Source organism: Acomys russatus, chromosome 28 (assembly GCF_903995435.1).
Source record: "Acomys russatus chromosome 28, mAcoRus1.1, whole genome shotgun sequence".
NCBI lineage: Eukaryota > Metazoa > Chordata > Mammalia > Rodentia > Muridae > Acomys > Acomys russatus.
Window position 1 is genome coordinate 419,611 of NC_067164.1, and position 23,561 is coordinate 443,171.

The 23,561-nt window shown below is 41.5% G+C and overlaps 1 protein-coding gene across 1 annotated transcript in view; it reads right to left on the bottom strand.

Annotated features, from left to right (window-relative positions):
* The window catches only part of Corin (corin, serine peptidase), a 247,726-nt gene that overhangs the window by 171,512 nt on the left and 52,653 nt on the right, over positions 1–23,561 (bottom strand). Inside the window, exon 3 of the mRNA XM_051170139.1 lies at positions 19,702–19,905. Coding sequence (XP_051026096.1) covers positions 19,702–19,905 — 204 coding nt within the window. The remainder of the gene's footprint in view (positions 1–19,701; positions 19,906–23,561) is intronic.

A 23,561-nucleotide genomic window follows, 5' to 3' on the forward strand; every position in this document is an offset into this window, starting at 1 on the left:
TTTGTGCTACTTCCCATATGGTCTTCAATCCTCTGTGTGGTGACATTGCTGTGAACATGGAGTTCACTTCTGTCTGTATGTTTGTGCTCAGTATTGACTGAGCAGCCACAGCCCTCCCAGCATTGTCCTTAGCCCATTCTCGGGCATTATTAGTACATTTGCTCTGCCTTCAACTCGTTACCTCAGATTCACAGCTGAGGAAACAAGGCGGAGTCTTTCCCCTGACAGTCCATGCAGCTGGCAAATGGCAAGGCTGGAGTCTAACACCATCTCCCTCATTCCACGCTCAAGCCCCTTCCCACCAGCAGCTGCCCCCTGTGCCACGCATCTTCTCACCTAATCTGTATCAAGCCTCGGGTTTGACTTCCATAGAGGCCTCTCTCCTCACACAACAATTCCCTACTGTGCTCATAGTGCATGTCAGGCACTTCTCAAGCTACAATGATGGTAGGAAGTAAGCCAAGTTCCTACCTTTAAAAAGTTGTAGTCTGTTGGGAAAGACACACACAAAAAATACAGATAAATATACAATGCCTGACATATATGCATACTCATCATCCTGAGGCTCAGTAAGAGCCAAAGAAGGGTCACACTTACCTAAGGAGTGACGCTCACTCTGGACCAACCTGTTCTTACTGGTGCACACTTACCTGAGGAGAGACGCTCACCCTGGACCCGCCTATTCTTACTGGGGCACACTTACCTAAGGAGAGACCCTCACCCTCAACCAGCCTATTCTTACTGGAATTATTAATCAGAATCAAAATGGAATCTCTGCGTCAGCCCTAACAATTAAATCTGAAATTAATTAATTCAGGGTGTTATACATGAAAGCCTCTCATGCATTAATACCTGGCAACAGTAACCATCACAAAAGACTGTGAGGACCACAGCCTTGCACAACAGCTAATGCAAACTTACACAAAGTTACATCTGCAAGGACATCTGTGCGGCAGCAGCCATTTCTTTAGTCTTGAACTGATGCTCTCCTGTGTAGTCACCCTTGTATAGCTAATCACTGAAGCCAAGGATTATTATTGTGAAATACATAATCCCCATTTCACTCAAAAAAACCTTCCTCTTGCCTCCACTTCTGTGAATAAACAGTTCACTAGGGCAGCCACATTCCCATAGCAGAGCTCTGCTATTCACAAATAAACTTAATTAATACCTGGAGAAACTGAATATTATCAAAACTGACAGTTTTGAAGGTAAATTCCTCCTCTAAGAAATATACCAGAACTGTTCTCTGAGAGGCTCCAACCAGCAGTTGATGGAATCAGATACTGAGACTCACAGCCAAGAATTGGGCAGAGTTCAAGGAGTCCTATGGAAGAGTGGGACAGAAGGACAGAAGGACATGGAGGGGACAAGAACGCTGCAAAAGGGCCAACAGAGTCAACTAACATAGACCCATGGGGGCTTACAGAGAGGGAAGCACAAACCAAAGAGCATGCAAGAACTGGACCTAGGCCCCCTACACATATATAACCCATGGGCAGTTTGATTGGTCCACTAGTAAGTTGATCAGGTGCTGTCTATGACATGGACTCTGTTGCCTGGTTTTGATCATTTTCCCCTAATGGAGCTGCCTTGCTTGGCCTCAGTGGATGAGGATGAGTTCAGTCCTGATGTGACATAATGTGCTGGGGTAGGTTGGTGGGCGAGGGCAGGTGGGAGGAAGAAGGAGAGAGGGAGGGACCAGGAGGAAGGGAACAGGCTGCCATCAGGATGTAAAGTGAATATATAAATTTTTAAGTTTTTAAATATTCAATCAGCAAAAATGTAAGATGCTAAAAGAGAGAATTTGACCCAGCTCTTTCATATACAGTGAAGCTATATTCACACTCAAACATTTTGCTTTCTGTACCCTATCTTCATTGTTCCTATTAAGATAGTTACCTTGTCATCACGTTATATTTACTGAGGATTCATAGACATCAAATGGGATCATCAAATGGGAGCACTTCCCTTCTTGCCACTGGCTTAACCAAAGCATCTAACCTGGCCCTGAAAGGTAAAGGTGCAGCGCAGAGGTCTGACTCAGAGACCTAGCCTTCCCAGACAACAGCTATACCCCACAAGCATCCCATTTAAAGTGCTCCTGCATCTTTTCATAATATTCCAAGTATTACCTTCATCACATCACTAACAGATACAGATACACCTCTACTTCATAAAGTTGGGTTCTGATAAATCCGATAAAAGTTGCAAATATCAGCCAGGCCTATTGGCACAAGTTGTAACCCTAGCCGCCCAGGAGACTGAAGCCAGAGGAACACAAGTTCAAGGCCCACGTGGACTACAGAATGAGCTCAAAGCAGGCCTGCACAACTTTGTGAGATCCTGTCTCAAAGAAACAAGTGGAAAATATTAAAAAGAGGGCTGGGGGAAATGGCTCAGAAGTGGAGTGTTTGGCGTGTGTGAGGCCCTAGGAATCTCTGGTGCTACAAAGACAAAAGTTGAACCGGTCAGACATTATTTCTGTGTAAGGTAGCAGTGTGGAGCTGGCACCAGCTGTTTGCCTGTGTGATCAGGTGGCTGACTGGGAGCTGAGGTTTCGTCACTGTCCAGAACCACAGGAGAACGTAGGACCTCACTCTGCCAGATTAGGGAAAGGTCAAAGTTCCAAACTCGGAGTTTCCACTGCATGCATGCCAAGGAAACCAAAGTCAACCAGCTGTAAGTTAGTGCTTTATCCCCGTTACCCACCTATGTCAGCAGAATGCATTTTTCACTAGAACGGCACCAGGGATATAACCAATAATTGTTCAATGAATGTAAGATGAGATGAAACTGGAAACACTCTTGACTTCAAAAGACTTTTGTTGAGTGAGAGGAATGAATACACTGTAGGGACCTGGGATATCTGAGGCCCCGCGGCCTTGCTGCTTGCTGCTAATATTGCACTACTGTTTTCAATACCCTGTTCCCTAGAAGTCTTGACAGTGTGGGATGTGGCCCCATACCATAAGGTCTATTTCTGCCTTTGACTACTGTCTGGACAGTACCTCCATAGTTGAGAGGGAAGCCTCTCTTCCCTGTGTCTACAAAACTACACCTCTGACATCCTCATTAGCTTTAGCAGGAAATCTCACCACAGTAAAGGGAAGAAGGAGGCTATTTGAACCAACTTCAAAGGCAGGAGAATATGAGGCAATAAATGCATTACACTAGAATGCTACAGAGTGCCAGGTCTAAGCAACAACAGCAGGAGACTGTAAACTCCTGAACTGTGGTTAAAATAAAAACTGGCTGCTCCAAGCATCGGTTTGAGTTACTCTTGTTTTTACTGTGGCCAAATGCCTAATGAGAAGCACCTCAGTGGAAGAAGGGTTTATCCCAGCTTACACTGAGGGGAGACGGTCCATAATGGGGGTAGAGGGGGTGTCATGGCAGCAGAAGCATAAGACATGAGGGCACCCCGCATCTGCAGTCAGGAGCACACAAAGATGGATGCTGGTTCTCACCTAGCTGAGACCCCCATCCCAGGTAACAGTGCCACCTGCACTGATGGAAGATCTCACCCAGTTAATCTAATCTAGAATGTCTCTCATCACCGGAAGGTAATGGAGACTCAGAAACAAATCCACGTATGTGGCATCGAATACTTTTTTGTAAGATGCCAAGAATATGTAATAAGGAAACGATGATTTCTTCAATAAATGGTGTTAAGAAATATGGATAGTGGCCTTCAGACTAATGAAAAGAGATCCTGATCTCACACCATATACAAAAATAGTGTAAGATGGATCAAAAACTTAAAAATATAACCTGGAGCTGTATGAAGGCACAAAAACAAAGTGCAATGGCCTAGGCCTAAGCAATATTTTTTAAAGATATCCAAAGTACAGAGAATGCAAGAGAAGACAGATAAATGATATTACATCAAGCTGCAAACCTTATGTACAGAATAGGAAACAATCATCATTACAAAGCGCCCCCTACGGAATAGGAGAAACCATTTGCAAACCACGAATCTGATAAGGAGTTGATGCCCTAAATACAGAAAGAACTCAAACAACTTCATAAGAAAACATCATCTGATTATCAAAAAGTGACAAAGACCTGGATGGATAATTCTCAAAAGAAAACACACTCCATAATAAGATGTTCAATACCACTAGTCACCAGATGAATTCTAATTAAAACCACAAAAGACACAACTTCATACCTGATAGACTGATTCTTGTTTAAAAACAAAGACAATAACAAATATTGATGAGGACGTGGTGTGTATTAGTACAGCTATAGTGGAAAGCAATGGAGAAGATTCTTGAAACATTAAAAACAGAACTACTATAGGCTCTAAAAATTCCAATCAAACAAATACAAAAGATAAGAAATCAGAATATTAAGTAGATATCTCATCAACATTACTTACAACAGCTAAGGCTTGGAATCAGCCAACAATGTATAATCTTATAAAGTTATATACTTTTATGTATATTACAGAATATTGCTCAGCCCTTTCAGAAGAAAAATGTCTTGGGATAGGGATATAGCTCAGTGGTGGAGTGCTTCTCTAACATGTTTGAGCTGAAATCTACTCAGAAAAGCAAAGCTGTCTTTGCGGCAACATGGGTGAACTTGGAGAACACTGTACTAAGTGAATAAGCCAAGCACACACATACATATGCGTGCACAGGCACAGGCACACACACACACGCACACACAATCCTATGATTTTACTATTATGTGAAATCTAAAAATGTTATACTATTAAAAGCAGACTTGTATTGGGGACTAGAGAGATGACTCAGAGGTTTAAAGCACTGGCACCTCTTCCAGTTTTGAATCCTAGCATCCACACGGTGGCTTACACGTACGTGTAGTTACCGCTCCAGGGCATCCAACTCTCTCTTCTGGCCTCCTGGGCACTAGGCATACACACTGTACACAGACATACATGCAGCAAAACAGTCAGACACATAAAATAAATGCTGGCGAACACCTTTCATCCCAGCACTTGAAAGACAGAGGCAGGCTGATCTCTGTGAGTCCAAGACCAGCCTTGTCTACAAAAGGAGTCCAGGATAGCCGGGGCTGTTACACAGAGAACTCCTGCCTCAATAAACCAAAACAAATTTAAACAATAGTGACTATAACATTATAGTCACATATAATAGCATAGTCATATATAGTATAGTCACCAGGGGCAGAAGTGAAAGGAGGTGACCACTGGGAGACCTTGCTTAAAGGGCACAAAATTTCAATAAGAGGTGAAGAATAGTGTGGAAGATCTATTGCACAACAATATGAGTACAGGCACTAATATTGTGTTTTACACTTTGAAAATTATTAAAAAATGCCTAGAATGTGTTTTTTAAATAAACAAACAAATAAGTAAAAAAAAAAAAAAAACAAATAGATAAATATCAGTCAAAAAGAGAGACTCAGATAATATAACAACAGCTTTTCTCACATGAAAGCAGCCGGGACTTTGCATTGAGGGAAAGTGGGCTGCAAGTCCTCAGCTATGGTCCAATTAGGCAGAAGGCTTAGAGATTATTCTCTGCTGTACAGCAAAGTAAACCCAAATCGGAAATACATCAGTTGGATGGAATGGCAATGGCGAAGGTAATACTCTTCACTCCAAAAGGGAACTGTTCTGCCAGACTCATTTCTCGGACCATCCAATTTGAAAGGAGTTTGAGTCTTTAGAAAATTAGCACGAGTATTTCAGTAAGATAAAAGGAAGCAGGAAGTTTCCACAGGCAGCTTAGTGTGCTAGAGTCCGATGGTATCAACTGCATACTGGCTCCTCAGCAATGTCTGTTCGGATGCCCCTCCAACTTAGACTCCCTTAAGCCTGAAACATGTAACTGGACTGAAGAGTAAGTAGCGTTTATTTATGTTCTGAATCTGCAAGGGAAAATAATATGGCAAATGCCCAATAGGACTTTTAAAACAAATATCTAGTATTTTTGAAGTACATAAGTATTGGTTATGTTTACATTGGTGTGATCAAAACACTGGGGGGCAAAAACAGTACGGGGTTTGGAATATTTCATTTTAACTCATGGTTCCAGAATTGAACAAAACTGAAGAGCTGTCTGGGTCACATGATAAGATAATAGCTGTGATTGTTCTTGATAGGCCCCAGCACCCTGGGTGCAGTCTGGAAAAGATGCTGCTGGCACGTGTACACTCAAGTCCTCACGGAGCTCGGTGGTGCTAGTGCATCTCCCAGGTGCCTCTACTTCACTGCAACTCATAATAAGCCACTTGGCCACTCGCCAAACTCCAGAAAAAGTAGGAGCTTCAGCTCTAAGGCCTCCATTTCTTTTCACAGAGACCTTCCTCCATAATTCACTTTTAAAATTCCATCCGCGCTGAAGGACACAGTATAAAATAACATACTTGCTGCTGCTTAACAGCCATCAGCTTACTAAGTGTCGGTCTCCTGATGATGTGTACATATCCTGAGGACACTCCCCACAGGAAATGTACAAATTCTAACCAAAGCAAAACAAAGCTGTCTGAGTCTGGCTACTCAGTAAGTGGTGGCGCTCCCCCCACCTGCTCCCTTCTGTGGGGTTTGTGATCATGTCACACTTGCTGATGAACTGTGCCATTCTGCACACAGTCATTTCACCCATGGTCAGCTTTGTAAGCAACAAAGATGTCAGGTGCCAACTGAGATCCTGTGTGATGCAGACACTTCCACCAAAACACAGACTGAAATTGAAGCCCAGTGGTGAAGTACTGGGCGGTAGAACCAGGGGAAACGGTAGGGGTGACCATGAATGGATTCCTGCACTCATGATGACTGGGTTACATCTGCCATGGGCTCATTATAAAGTCTAACTTCTCTGCTCACCGAGAAGTCCCCTATGCTGTCATCTGTCAGGAGAAATGTTGGGGGATGGTCTGATGTATTTTGATGCTATTGCTGCTTGCTGTCTATGACCCACCTTTTGCTTAGTAAAAAGCCATCCCATCTGGGCAGGGCAGAGGACATAGGTGGGGCTAGGAAAGAGAGGAATTCTGGGAAGAAAAAAGACCACCACAAAGAGAAAGGAGAGAGACCTGAAGGGAAGAAAGGAAGGCCGCCATGGGTTAGCTGGAGGATAAGCACATGGCCGGCGTGGATGGAGAATCCAGCCCAGATGAAGAACATGAGCAACTATTTGGGATTTTGGATGGGAGGTAGCTTGATAGAAGTTATTAGAAACAGATGGCATGTGATTGAGGCAGGGATCCCATGCCTGTCACACTATGAGAGGTAGTTTAGAGGATTGATATCTGCCCTGCCCCAGGTTAACCAAGGCTATTTTAAAATATAACAAGTGTCTGTGGTCTTAATTGATTGCTAGTTGGGCCTACAGATAATATAGATAATACATGTAATTTTAAAAACAATAGAGAGCAATCTCTTCACATGGCAAGCAGATTAAAGCACTATGCTCTTAGATTCTCCCAGTCTCAGGAACCATCTACTAAATAAACCTCTATCTTTATAAACCATAAAGTCTCTAGTAATCTGTTATAGCAACAGAAAGCAGACAAGACAAATGTTCTACATGGTGTTAGAAATGAAATTTAAAATATGAAAACAAAGATGCTTTTCTAAGCTCTTAAGCTGTGAAACAAATATTTTCAACACATGAAGAAACAGAGCTTTAAGTCTGCTAGCTGTCCCCATGTGCTGTATATTCATAATATTTACAAAAGATTTCTTTAACTGATTTTTATACAAATGTGCATATGCATTTTCAATAAAGAAAAAACTTGAAATTCAAAAAGTATAAAATAAATGGTGGTGAATTCAAGGGCTATTCTAAGGGAAGACATATAAAATTCTAGCTCCCCAACTTACTGAGGTAGCAAAATTTCCGTGTATGCAAGGTTGGCCTCCCATTTGTTTTAGTTAAAAAGTAAAGTTCCTGTTCAACCATTTGAAGGCATACATATCATAAATGTTTTAATTTACTAATATAGTAGTTTATCAAAAAATTAAAGAAAATTCAGAATTCTGTAAAAAAAGCATGGGCCCTGCAAGCCATCATGGATTTGGTTTTAGGTAAATTGAGTTCCTCATGGATGTGAGCTTTTAAAGCCTATTTGGGAGCTACTATATTATAAGACATAGGCACCAACTCTCTTTAGCCAACAGTTTTTAACAGTGGAGTAGCCCATGTACAAACTACTATAGTATGAAACTAATCATTAGAGAAACCCCACACAGACACACAACAAATGAAGATGAGAACTGACAAGTCTGTGATACAAAAGAGTATGTTTTATGTAATTAAATATGAAAGTTATAGCATAAACCTTTAAACTACAATGTATTTTATCATTATAATTAAAACTTAATCTTGAGGAAATGAGGCATTCAAATTGTATAAGATAGCAATATTTTTTAATGAATTAAAGTGGGTCATATTTTTTTCTTTCTTTGAACCTCTGTATAATTTTTTATTTTATATTTCAAACTATAAGTAATACCTTTGGGTCTTAGGGCAATTACCAGATGTGGGCTGGATGGATGGTATTTCTATCATACTTTACTTTATGGTTCATGGAGACAACCAAGAGCTAGTACCCAGCAAATGACTTCAGATAAACAAATGTTACATAAAATGCTAAACCAAACATTCTGGAATTGAAATATCTCATAAAACTTAGAAGTGGACACAGGCATCAGAAGGAGTTTTCACAGCTCAACATAATTATAAGCAAGTGTTCCAAGTCTGGTCAACTCAAACACCACGTGCAAATGTGAGGCAAATGATGCAGAGCAGTGGGATAAAGGAATAATACGTGCTAACATAAAAGCACAGGGGATCGTTCGCATCAAGTGTGGACAGATAGAAAGCTCTGGGTTTGGAATATTCACCACCATATTCATTTCAACTACAACTATGTGAAAAAGGCTTATTCTCCAAATAACAGCAAACAGATTCCCACTGACGAGGCTTTTCACTCTCAATACACAATTGTACAAAAAACAAATCACTGAGACAGTCAGCAAACTGAATGATTCAAGCCAAAATTTATACACAGTATCAAGTTTCTTTCAGAACCACAGAGTAAAGCAGATCGCTCAGTTTGAATCGGATTTTCACTTGTTATCTGAGCCTTTGGGTCCTAGAGGATCACTTCCTGCCTTCAGTTTGGCCAGGATTGTTTTTCACTGCTGATATCAATGTGCTACTGCGTGTGTTTGTTCACTCTAGTTGGATCAAGCACGTTGGGAATGTTTGTCCTAAAGGGGAAGTGATAATGGGCGTGGAAAGGAAAATTTTAAGCCACAAACCTTTTCAGCATGACTAACCAGGCTCTGATTTGCTCTATCAATCTGCTGTGGAAACATTCCCTTTAGGGATACATGTTACATGGGGATATATTAGGATTTTTTTAGGAGAGAAGGTTGGGGAACTATCCCAGAAATTATGATTAGTAATGATGATGATGGTGGTGGTGGTGGTGATGATGATGATGATGATGATGGAGTGACACAAGCACTGTTCTGTTACCTCTTCCAAAGCCCCAGCTCTGCTCATCAGATTAATTTTGCTGTCCCTGGGGGAACCTAATACACCCCTGGGAAAGCATCAAAAGATGGGGTAAGGAAGGAAGAGAGCAGGGAAGTATTTCCTTGTCTCCCAATAGCCGTCTAGGTCATCACCAGAAACCTGACCCTCGATGAGCATACAGCACAAGCACACAACAACTACTTAGCCATTCGCTTGCTCACAGTTTGATGCTTATACTGGTCATGGCTAAACCTCCTAGCTGTAGTTTTAGCCTGGATAATTTGAATTAACATGTAGAAGAGGATTGACAACTGGGCATGGCCATTTAGATGCAACACTGGACCCAGTGGAACACATGAGTGCAGATGTTCATGTATCATGACCATAATAACTTTGCAAGTAATCCTAAGACCTAAAGAGACAGAAGCCATCTCTGACATGGACTCCATTGCCTATTTTTCCAGTCACTTCCCTCTGGCGGGTTTACCTCACTAGGCCAGTGGCTTCATGTGTTGGTGTGGGTAGGTGCGGGGGGATCCTTTTTCCTGAGGAATAAGGGAAGGGGAAGAGGAGAAAGCGGGAGGGAGAGTGGGGTCTGGATGAGAGGAGGGGGTAATAGAGACAGAAGACCCTGCTAAGCACCAACAGATTATTTTCCTCTACATCAGGCACCTTCACCAGAATGCAGACCATAGCAGTCAGACAAAGCATTTGGGCTCTCTACAAACTTGTATAAAAGCAAAGTATCACCTTTGTCCTAGAATCTCTGACTGAAACTTGGAGTAATTAAATTACCAAGACCCTAGGGAGAATCCTTAATTCTCATTCAGAAGGGGAAGCACAATAGATACCTGAAGCAGTTGAAAAGAAGAAACAGGACATGAGCCTATGATAGATGCCCTCTGAAACACTCCACCCAGCAGGAGATACAAACAGATGCTGAGACTCACAGCCAAACTTCAGGGTGGAGCACAGGGAGTCTTATGGAAGAGTTGAGGAATAGAGGGACTTGGAGGGGACAGAAGATCTACAGGGAGACCAATGGAGCCAACAAATCCAGGCAGAGGAGCGGGATGCTGTAAAGACTGATGCACCAACCAAGGACCATGCATGGTGTGGACCTAGACCCTATGCTCAGATGTAGTCGATAGGCAGCACAGTCTCTTTGTGGGTCCCATAATATGGGGGGTAGGGAACACTTCTGACATGGACTCTGGACTGCACACATTGAGCACTTTCCCCTGGCAGGGTGGCCTTACCAGGCCACAGAGGAAGAGGGTACAGGCAGTCCTGATGAGACTTGATAGGCTGAGGTCAGATGTGTGGGGAGGAGAGCTCTTCCTTCTGAGGACTAAGGAAAGGAGGGCAAGTGGGTTCAGGAGGCAACAAGGGAGGGATTACAATCAGTATGTAAAATGAACAAACTTAATTTTTTTAAATTACCAACCTGAGCAACAAATATGAAAATATATATGTCATAGATATTAACAAATCAACATAGAGGTGTTGCAGAAACCTCAAAATATTATTTATGTTTCATTCCTGTTAAAAAAAATTTTGGCTTTTGACCTATTGTTGGATATCACAATTTAATGCATTAAAAAATAAGCAGGCATTTGACTGTCTAATGAATAGTTTACATTTCTAATTTGTTAGTGACTGCATTTTAAATATAATTTTTATTATTTTAACTCTATGTAATTTACTTTAGGATGATATTATTCTGGAAAGGCATATGCCTTCACCAGATTGCCAAAGAAGTCCTTGGCATAAGAACATTAAGAATTCTAACAAGAAGACTATCAAGGCTGGTAGATCTGGACCTGGCAGGGTGGGATGGCGGGGGCGCCTGCACAAACTGCCATACCAACCAAGGACAATGCATGCAGGAAAGCTAGAACCCCTATTCAGATCTAGCTAATGGGCAACACATTATCCACAGTTGTGTGGAAAGTGGGGACTGACTGGGACATGAACTCTGGTTCCCCCTATTTGACCACTTCCCCTTGGTGGGGAGGCCTGGCAGCACTGAGAGGTAGGGAAAGCAGGCTGTCCGAATGAGACCTGATAGGCTGTGGTCATATGGTAGGGGAGGAGGGCCTCTTCTATCAGAGGACTAGAGGAGGAGAATAGGGTGAAGAAGGGAGGGAGTTGGGAGGGGGAAGAACAGGAAGATACAAGTGAGGGGACAACAATCAGGATATAATCTGAATTAATTATTTTTTAAAATTCTACCATGAACTAAAGGCTCTTCCCCCACATTCTGTTCTAATACATATAGTGTATGTGGTATTGTGTTGAGGTCTTTGATCCATTTGGACTTGAGTTTTGTGCAGGTTGATAAATATGGATTTATTTGCATTTTTTACATGTAGGCATCCAGGTAAACCAGCACCATTTGTTGAAGATGCTGTCTTTTTTCCATTGTAGGGTTTTGGCTCCTTTGTCAAAAATCAAGTGTTCATCGGTATGTGGGTTTACTTCTGGGTCTTCAATTCAATTCCATTGATCAACACGTCTATTTCTATGCCAGTACCTTACAGTTTTTATTACTATCGCTCTGTAGTATAGCTTGAAGTCAGGAATGGAGATAGCTCCAGAAGTTCTATTACTGTATAGGATTATTTAGCTATTCTAGGTTGTTTGTTTGTTTGTTTTTTCTATATGAAGTTTAGAATTGTTCTTTCAAGGTGTGTAAAGACTTGTGTTGGTATTTTCCTGGTTATGTCATTCAATATGTAGATTGCTTTTGATGAGATAACCATTTTTACTATGTTAATCCTACCAATCCATGAGCATGGGAGATGCTTCCATCTTCTGGTATCTTCTTCAGTGTCTTTCTGCAGAGGCTTGAAGTTCTTGTCATACAGGTCTTTGGCTTCCTTGGTTAGAGTTACACCATGATAAAAAAAATGCTGAATCAGGGAAATGCAAATCAAATCAACTCTGAGAGTCCATCTTACATCTGTCAGAATGGCTAATATCAAAAAGTCAAGTGACAGCACATGCTGGCGAAGATGTGAAGAAAAGGGAACACTCCTCTATTGCTGGTGGGACTGCAAACTTGTACAGTTGCTTTGGAAATCAATCTGGCACTTTTTCAGAAAACTGGGAATAACTCTACCTCAAGACCCAGCTACACCACTCCTGGGCAAACACCTAAAAGATGCTCCACCATGCAACAAGGACATTTGCTCAAGTATGTTCACAGCATCATCTTTACTTGTAATAGCCAGAATCTGGAAATGATCTAGATGTCCCTCAACTGAAGAATAGATAAAGAAACTGGTACATTTGCACAATGAAATAGTACTTAACTATTAAAAACAAACTAAATTATAAGATTTGCAGGCAAATTTGTGGAACTAGAAAAGATCATCTTGAGTGAGGTAACTCAGACCCAGAAAGACATACATGGTATATACTCACTTATAAGCAGATATTAGCCATATAATACAGGATAAACATACTACAATTCATTGACCCAAAGAAGATAAGTAACAAGGATGACCCAAGGGAGGATGTTTGAATCTCACTCAGAAGGGGAAATAGAATAGTCAGAGGTAGTGGTTGAAGAGAGGGAACAAAAGAGGAGAGGGAACACAGAGAGACATGAGGGTGGAGATCAGCCCTGGGGAGAGCAGAAGGCCTGGAGAGAAAACAGAACTGTGGGTGGCAACATCTCTGTGACAAGCTGAAGACCTAAGTCAGAGTAGGCCTCTGGGAGGATCTGAGAAGGACTCTAGCTGAGACTGCTAGTATCAGGGGCCATGGAGACTGAAGAAGACACCCTCTAACTAGACAAGACTTGTAGTGGAGAGATAACACCAACCCACTCACAAAAACTTCCATCCAAAACTTACCCTGCCCTCAAGATGTTCAGGGATAAAGATAGAATAAATAGATCAGAGATTGAGGGAATGTCCAACCAATGCCTGGCTGAGCACAAGACCTACCTCATGGAAAAGAGCCAACCCCAACACTATTAACAATGCTCTGCTATGCTTGCAGACAGGACCCTAGCAGAGTTGTCCTCTGAGAGGCTCCACCAAACACTGCCTCGAAATGGATTCTGAGACTCATGGCCAAACACTGGTTGAAGCATAGAGAGTCTATTGGAAAAGTCAGGGGAAGGATCAAAGGACCTAGAAGTGACAACAGCTCCACAAGAAGACGAACAGAGCCAACTATGGAATTGGGGGCCCATGGAGTCTGACTCACCAACCAAGGGCAATGCATGGACTGGACCTAGATCCTCTACATAGATGTAGCAGTTGGGAAGCTCAAGCTTCATGTGGGTCCACTAGTATGGGAAGTAGAAGTTGTCTCTGACATGGAACCTGTTGCCTGCTTTTTGATTACTTTTCCCTGACAGGACTACCTTGCCAGGCCACAAGGAAAGAGGGCAAACTCAGTCTTGATGTGACTTGATGAGCTAGAGAGGGGGCAGGGGGAGCTTCCCTTTTCTGAGGAGTAGGAGAAAGGTGGCAGAGGAAGGGTGGGATTGGGAGGAGAGGGGGGGGAGTAAGTTACAACTGGAATATAAGGTGAATAAGTAAATTTTTAAAAATTTAAAGCTGGTTTCTGTGACACTAGTAACATATTCCAGAAGCTTCTACCATGCTGATCTTGGCTGAGGGAGCATGTGATCATTTTCCTCTAGTTGCACCACTACAAGCACAACCTTCAGAAACATGTTTGGTCTTCAACAGAGAAGAAAATCAAGTGTGCTTCATTCCTTTCTTAAAGCTTTCAAATAATTAAGCTATAATAGTATAGCTAGGTGGTGATATAATCACTTATAGAAACTCAAAGAAGCACCAAAACTCGATAGCGGTGACTGCTATAGCTACTCAGCCAAGTGGTCTAGAAGAGGCTTAAATTATCTTATAAAACCTTTAAAGAAAAACATACAATTAAGAAGCTTTTACATAGAATTCTTCAATCCCTCAAATATACGCCAAGCCACAGATCCAAGAAAAAGTCAGGGATATGACTAAGAGTAACTTGGGGTGGTGGTGACAGTGACAATGGTGGGAGGCTTCAATACCTACTCTCTGTAGTGGAAGAAACAACCAGACAGGTAATAATCAGGAAACTAGAGAAATAACCTATTTCTGCTTTTCATATAACCCAAAGAAAATTGGAAGCATGTGTCCATACTGCTGCTTGTACACAAATAATCACAGTGGCACAATTCATGCTCACTAAAAAGATGGCAGCAACTCAGGTAGCTATCAATGGAAAGATGGACAGAGAAAACGTTATATATCCGTTTGACAGAATATTGTTAGCACTAAGAAGAGGATGAAGTCATCGTAGCTGATATGGATGCACCCAGAAAGCATGCTAAAAGAAAGAAACCTGTGTTGTCTGATACTCTACCACATATGTCTAATTTAACACTGAGACACTGTGTTGTCATCTACAAAGATCACACCGAGAACCACATAACAACCGAGTTACATAATCCATTTCATCATAATGTCCTCAATCCGCTTTGATTTTTGAGGCACATTTGTAGCTATCTTTGCCCAGATGCAGGCCATAGGCCTCAGGCTAAACACAAAGTTTCAAAATGAGCAAACCCATGGAGACGTAATTAGGTCAGTTTACGTTAGGGATTTCATACGAAGCCAACATGGAACAATAGATACAGCATCTTCGCAATTGCACAACTTAATAAATACATTAAAGACTGCTGAATTGTACATACTGAAAAGGTAGAGTTAATGTGTTTATGACACTTTAGGAAGCAGTTACTTTCTTTATTGATTCGTTCTTTGACAATTCGATCCCTGTATAGAATGCATTCTGGTCACAGATCTCCCTCCTCTCCTCTCACTCATCTTTCACACCAAACCGTTCATCCCACGGAGCTCCCATCCTGCTTTCATGTCCTTTTGTTTCGGTTTTGTTTTTTTTTAAAAAAACAGTTATTTTTAAGAAGTGAATGAATGAAAAGAAAGATGTACTTTTGTCTGAAATAGGCCGTCTAGGGCTGGCCACCAGACCCCTGAGAAGAGAACAGACCATGTGAAATTCTCAGCACATCAATCCACTTTCTGATACTTGACCAGAGAACAGTCTACTTCAGTGTGAAACACACTCTGTGTGATCCCCAGCCTCTCGTTAGCCAGTTTTCCCCCTTCCTTCAACATGTGTCTAAGTGTTTATAATATAAATAAAGAGAAAGAGTTTTAAATTGAAACCCAGATATAGCATCCACCCTAGAAAAATCTCTTGCTAAATCATGGCATTAAAGTTTATGGTGGGTAACTTCCTTCTCTACATTGCCTTTGGGGTTCACAGTGAGGGAAAGGAAACCCCAAATATAGTCTGTTTTATGAAGCCACCCTCCCATGCAGAAAGGCTGGTGGTACCACACAGTGTACCACAGTTATGCAGTATATTCTGGACAACACTTTGTGAGTGTAGAATTCACAGCCTGGGCATGATATGAGGCTCCCTCAGGAGGAAGCATCTTGGGCCAAGACTTTTTTGAACTACATGTAGAGAGCACTGGCCAAGAAATCCAGGTAGGATGTCTAGCCATGGTCTGGACCAAGGTACACTTACACAGCTTTTACATATGTCAGCAAATTTTTAAAACTCTCAACTGAAGAATAGTAATAAACAAGGAAAATACCAAAAAAAGTTTCTCTGCAAGGTGCTAATATAAAAGAAGACATAAGTGATCATTTATATTTGGTTAAATAAAATCTAGCAGCAGAAGTGTGAGCAGATGCCCCAAACAAAAATGACAAGTCACTTGTTCAAATTCTTCGGTTAATATACCCCATGTATCGCTTCACTTTTGTATCAGAACAGCATGGCTCTCCATCAATAAAACCAAAAGAAAACAGAAAAAGCCAAAACCAGATGATTCTTTTCTATTCTCCCAGAGCCTAAGATATGTGCAGCAATGCTCTGAGCTCTGTAAAGGAAACATAAAATTCATTAAACAAAGACAGTGAGAGAGCACTCACCCAGAAGTCCTGAGACCCGAGACACAGCCTCATAGCCACCAAGCAAATTATACTGGACATGCCGATTCGTTCTTATGCCTTAAACATTGAAGCATCCGCTTACCTAATTTGTGACTCTCACCACTTAATTATGGGGTTCATGCCCAAATATGCCTTGAAAACCATCAAACTCTCAGAAGCCTCAGACTGCATCCTCACTAGAGTGTTGGAGACAGAAGCTTCTGGAAGCCCTCGGTTCCAGCTAATGTTGACGGTGGCTCAGGAGTTGCCCCGGCCAGCAGCATGAAGGCAAGCACATGTTCAACACACATGGGCAAACTGTCAAAGGGCTCAGCCTTTCTTCACATAGTCATTGTGATTTCATCTCCATCAAAATAAGTTCATAGGCAGCCAGACGAGGGGGGAAAAAGAAGTCAGGATTCTATCAAAATTCCAAACTGAACAGCAAGCACTGTGTTCGTGTGTGTGTGTGTGTGTGTGTGTGTGTGTGTGTGTGTGTGTGTGTGTGTGTGTGCGCGCGCGCGTGCACTCCAAGGTATGTCCTTGTCAAATTTATTCAAATCTAGGAATCACAGTACTTTCAAACTACAGATAAATCCACTCCAAAGAGGAAAATAACAGTTGCTGTAATTACGACCACATTAACTGGGCTGTTTTTATGTAAATGACTTCTTCACATCTGATGAAAAACCTTGTCCTTCGGAGTAATGAAGTGCTTGAGCAAAATACGAACCCTCGAAGTTGAACTCCCGAGGAATATAATTTTGACATGCCATAATTGTGCTTTGCAATATTGCTGTCAGGCCATAAGCCTGCCTACCCCTGCATCACTGGTGAACACTGAGTTTAAGAGATGGGTTTAAGATGGAATCTCAGTGTCGTTTTGATTTGCATTTCCCTGATGACTAAGGAGGTTGAGCATTTCTTTAAGTGTGTCTCAGCCATTTGATATTCCTCTGTTGAGAATTCTCTGTTTAGTTCCAAGCCCCATTTCTCAATTGGGTTATTTGGTTTGGTGGTGTTTAATTTCTTGAGTTCTTTATATATTTTGGATATTAGACCTTTGTCAGATGAAGGGTTGGTGAAGATCTTTTCCCAGGCTGTAGGCTGCCGCTTTGTTCTCTTGACAGTGTCACCTGCCTTACAGAAGCTTCTCAGCCTCATGAGGTCCCATTTATTAATCTTACACCCATCAGAATGGCTAAGATCAATAACTCAAGTGACACCACATGCTGGCAAGGATGTGGAGAAAGAGGAACACTCCTTCATTGCTGGTGGGAATGCAAACTAGTACAACCACTTTGGAAATCTATCTGGCGCTTTCTCAGAAAAATGGGAATAGGGCTTCCTCAAGACCCAGCTATTCCACTCCTTGGAATATACCCAGAAGATGCACTACCACACAACAGGGACATATGCTCAACCATGTTCTTAAGGCTCAACCATGCCTTATTCATAATAGCCAGAACATGGAAACAACCTATATGTCCCTCAGTAGAAGAATGGATAAAGAAACTGTGGTACATTTACACTATGGAATACTACTCAGCTATTAAAAACAAGGAATTTCCGAAATTTGTGGACAAATGGATTGAACTAGAAATTATCATAATGAGTGAGTTCACCCAGAAGCAAAAAGAGTTAAATGGTATATACTCACTTATATCAAGACACTAGTCCAAGGGGTACGTCCCCATGAAAAACTTTACCTACCAGAAAAGTGGGTCAGAGGGGAGGACATCCTATTGAGACTTTAGGTGTGAGAAGCCTGGGAGAATGAGGAAATAGAAGGATCCAGAGGGTCCTGGAAAACTACAGGTGGGTCTGGGCCCTGGGGTCCTCCTCAAACTATGGCACCTGCCAAGGAAAATATAGGCAGTAAACTTTGAACCCCTACCCAGAATAGCCGATGGGCAGGACATTCTCCACTGTTAAGTGGAGAAGGAGATCTGACTTTCACACAAACTCTGGTGCCCCATATTTGACCATGTCCCTTGGATGGGGAGGCCTGGCAGCACTCAGAGAAAGGATAATAGATCATCAAGAAGAGACTCGATACCCTATGAGCATATACAGGGGGAGGAGGTCCCCCTCAGTCATAGACATAGGGGAGGGGAATAGGGGGGGAAGCAGGAGGGAGGGAGGAATGGGAGGATACAAGGGATGGGCTAACAACTGAGATGTAATTTGAATAAATTAATAATAAAAAAGGGGAAAAAATAACTAATTTAAAAAAAGAGAGATGGCTAAGACCTGTAGACACACTGTGAAGTGGGAAGTAGTGAAATCTAAGCAGGCTGTCCTTTTGGAACTGGTGAAACAAAATAGCTCTGCTTTTTCTCAATCACTGGCAAATCCACACCGTGAAAGCTCCAAGTCAACATCAGATTTCCCTTCCTAGTTCAGAATGAAAATAAATGCTTTGACCCAGGCTAAGATGTGCTGCCTTTTTGTGAGTGTCTTGAATGAGAGAAATCTATATCACTTCTTGCTGTAGGAAATTTTTTAAAGGCAGGATAACTTCACAGAAGGCTTTTTTTTTTTTTTAGCAGAATGCCTTTACACACAAACCCGTCCCACCAGGCCTTCCAGAAGCAAGGTAGCTTTACTGAAGGTCTGGTGCTGTCGAGGGATCAAGTCACATTCCCTACATAGTATGATGTCTCCTCATTCTGTCTTTTCTCTCTGGCCCAACTCTTTTTCTGGAAATACTAAGTCCTCCCTTGGAGTTCACCCAGCGGGAGTTCGGAGCTTGTCATTTGCCTGAAGGTGTGATTGTTTTCATTCGCCAAGACGTCATGTAACTGTCACCACTAATAAAAGAGGGAAGCAAAAGACAAAGAACACAACCACACCTCGAAAGCAAATAAGGGTGAGATTTTAGTCATGCTATCCTCGTCCCGTACGGATGGGAAATCCCCCTTGCAAGGCCCTGAGAACATAGCAAGTGACTCCACTTGTTAACTTAATAATTTTTAACACAAGGTTCGTAATGGGGCAAGCAACTTTCACAGAGGGCTATAGCTCTGAAATGTTGATTCATTACATTTCCTGTTCCATCCCAGTCTTGCCTGCGGAGCTGCAGGCATTTCAGACTTAAAGGGCAAGCACTCCACTAGGCTTTTGGAATGAATGGCTCTCACCACGTGACCTGTGAGTGTGACTTCAAAGCATCAGTTGTCACAGACACAAAGGCATTTACTTGTGTTCAGCAACTTCAGATTTACCTGTATTCCTATGACTCTGGTTCCCAGAGAAAGGAAGAGGTCTAGATGTCCAGGCTGGAGTGGATTGGGTGGAGGCCATAGAAGGTGCCCCTGTGCTCTCATTATAAACTGTATTTACGAGGATAACATCAGGCACTTGGACTTCACCATCAGTGACTAAAGGTTCACTGCCATTTGACTTGAAATAAACCTTTTTTAATGTTCCTGAAAGACAAAATGCATACGTATTTTTAAACATGCCTTAAAGTAGTTATTTTTTAAAGCAAATATTAAAAAATGTTAGCGTCTTCTATCATCCTATGCAGGCAAACACAAAAAGCAAGAGAAAAGCTACTTTTAGTACCACGGTCGTCTTGGGGACAGTGGCACTATCACAATGGTTCTAATGCTGCAACTGTTTAATACAGTTCCTCATGTTGTGGTGACCCCAACCATCACATTATTTTGGTTGCCACTTCATGACTGTAATTCTTCTACTCTCATGAATGGTAATGTAAATATTTTTGGAGATAGAGGTTCACCAAAGGGATTGCTACCCAGAGGTTGAGAAATGCTGCCAGACAGTCTTCAAGGGAACCATAGCTTTCCCCAGCACTTCATTTTTACAGCTGTGTCTGGACCATGAAGAATGTGGGGCAATTTTACCCCAGATAAGACTCATGGGAATAAAACACCATGAGTCCAATGGCGTTTTTTGTTTGTTTGTTTGCTTGCTTACTTTTCAAGACATGGTTTCTCTGTGTAGTCTTGGCTATCCTAGACTCCCTTTGTAGACTAGGCTGGCCTCGAACTCACAATGATCTGCCTGCCTCTGCCTCCCAAGTGCTGGGATGAAAAGCATGCACCACCACGCCCACCCACCCCCAATAGTGTTCTTGTACTACCATCTCAGATTCTCCATGTCACACTCCTAGACCCATGTGCATGCACATGGCTCTGTACTGTACCTACTACCCAAAGACAGTGAGACATGCTTGCTTTCAGCCATATATTTCTCCAGAGTTTGATTAAATATTTGAGTAAATAAAAATAAGCAAACCCAAACACTTAGCACAAAACATAATAGAAACCAAAGGGAATTAAACTCCAATTTTAGCACAAAATAAATGGAGAAGATAAATTACTTTTGTCTGTAACCAAAACAACATAAAAATATGACATAAGAAAGACTCAATAAACTTGGATTATTAAATGGTCACATTCTCAAAGCAGAGAGCCAAATGTAAGATTTTTGATAAATCCTTTGTTTGTTTTTAGGCCAAAGTTTTAAGACTCTGAGAGAGATGGTGTAGTTTTAACTCAATCAAATTGATAGTAAACTCTGCTCTGTGAGCATAGCATTGCAGGCAAGCCCAACAATAAAGCAAACAAATGTGATATTGACCTGTCCTTGGACACACCCAAGGGAGACTCTTACATATAGAAACCACTTACAGAAACTGCTCTAATTGACTCTCACTTTTCTAAATATTCCCATGGACCATTAAACATAAAAGAAATAAAAATGCAATGTTTACTATCAGTCTGCGAAAAAAGTTTTCTCTGCATGAGGAAAACATTAACTCCAAATCAAAACAGCAAAGCAGCTGTCTCTTGCTAAATAAGTCAACAGTTTCATCTGCCAAAGGATTCCAAATAAAACACTGGACACAAAAGCAAGCCTTGCAATGCAGGTAACACACTTTTCAGCCACGAGTGGCTGTGAGGAAACATCAGGTGCACACAGAGAAGCAAGGCAACCTTTCCACTGTTTCAACCTTCAAATGATGCAGCATCTACCCCAGGCCACAAAGAGATGCATGCCTAGGCTCTTTGTACACGGCAAAAGCTCAATAATATTAGGTTTGGCTCTCTGTGAATGTGTCCAGTTAATGCTCTGGGTTTATTGACTCTTTCTTGTTTCGTATGCTTTGTCATTGCCTGAAATTTGATTTCTGTGCTAATTACTCCCTTTCTTGCTTATTTCTGCATAGATTTTGTTTGTTTGTTTGTTTTTTGTTTTTTGTTTGTTTTTTTTTTTTTTTAGATTTTTTTTCAGATAACACATTTATGTTACTGTGGCTGTGTAACTGAGATCCACAAAGTTGATTCTTACCAGGCTAATTTTGAGTAGGCAGCCAGGTCCATCAACACTCTTCCAGCAAGTGCTGGATTCCTTACATCTGCACCTCTATAGAATCCTACTAAAATCATTTTCTTGCCATATATTGTTCTAAATATTTTTTGTAATTACTAGTCTTATTAATAATCTTGTCTGTACTTTTGATGGTAAACATGCTACGAGCATCTGCTTGGCCCAAGGAGTCCTTGGTAACAATAGCATTTGTAGAAAACACTAACCTAGAAAACATGTTTCTTTAAAATAACAGGCAGTTCCCTAGCACTTAGCTCTGTGGCAAAGCAATTTGCCAAAATGCAGAGAAAGATAATGATTGACAGTTGGAGGGAGTTGAGAAAGAAGAGGAGGGAAAAGAAAAGGAGAGATGGAGCAGGCCGTGAGTGTGGGTAGAAACTTAAAAGATGCACTTTTTAAAGTCGGAACTTCCTAGAGAATTCGTTTTAAAGCATCTCTGGAAACTGACCAATTCTCAACGTAGCTGATCCACCACCTATTAAGCATTTTTTTTAAAACATGAAGATGAGAAGTCAGCAATACTCAATGATTCGGCTAGTACCACATAGATGCTGAGCACTAGGGGTGCAGAGCACAGAGTTCATCCTCCTCAAGTCACCCGCCCTTGTCTCCATTCCACTCTTCGTGTTGCTGCAGTTAACACACCGTAGCTGCAGCCTGGTCATCTTCTTTTAAAATCCCACCTTTGCCACTTTCTATCCTTAGCAAAGGCAAAGTCTTTCAAGTCCCATGAAATAAGAAAAACAGCAGCACTCTGAAGTTAGTGGTTCACACTGCAGACCTCGCTAGTCAATGCTTACTGTGTAAACACTTAGACCAGCTCTTAGTTCACAGGAATTTCTCAATAGCTGTTAGTCATTTCTGCACAATAATAGCAAACAGAAACTTTTTCTTTCTTAGTACTATTGAGGTATTTTTAATTTTCTATTTTCTTTTACTGTGTATGTATCCCAGCATCACAAAATGGTGACATTTCAAAGGCTAAGCACTTAGCACATGTTTGAGGTGAGAAAGGTATGGTTCTTACAAGCTAAATTATCAGTAGACAGTAAATCACATCAAGGATGTATGGCTTGTGAGTGTCTGGGCTCTGAAATAGAAAGAATTTAACAAGGTCTGAGAAGCAGCCTGTGCATCAAATGATAATAATCCTTTATCATAAGAAAGAGCACAGTGGTCATCAAGATAGCACTTCCTCCAAATGCCTGAGGAGCCTGTGACTGTTGCATACCTTGTATGTAGATGCACTGTAGATGCCCTTAAACTAAGGATAGTAAATTGGAACATTATCCTGGATTAGTCAACAGACTCTAATATACCCACAAGGGTCCTTCAAGCAGAAAGGGGAGTATGACAGTCATGAAATATGGGAAAGACTCCATGAGACAATGTTTCTAGAAATAAGAAAAGGCAATGAAATGGATTCCTCCTCTAAAACTTGTAGAAAGAATTTTGCGCAGTGGAACCTGTTTTGGATTTCTAACCTTCATAATTCTAAGATAACAGAGGCATGCTGTAAGATACCAAGGGTATGATACCAAGGAACTAATACAGGCTGCTACCTGCCTTCACTATAAACATCAGTGAGTTGGCCTTCCAACAAGCCTATAAAATCAGCAAAAAACATTAAGCGATTCTCACAGAGTATTAGAGAGAAAGCTATTGGAGCTTAGGATGGCTAACTTGCCCCAAAACAGACATACACATAACACACACTTCTTATTCT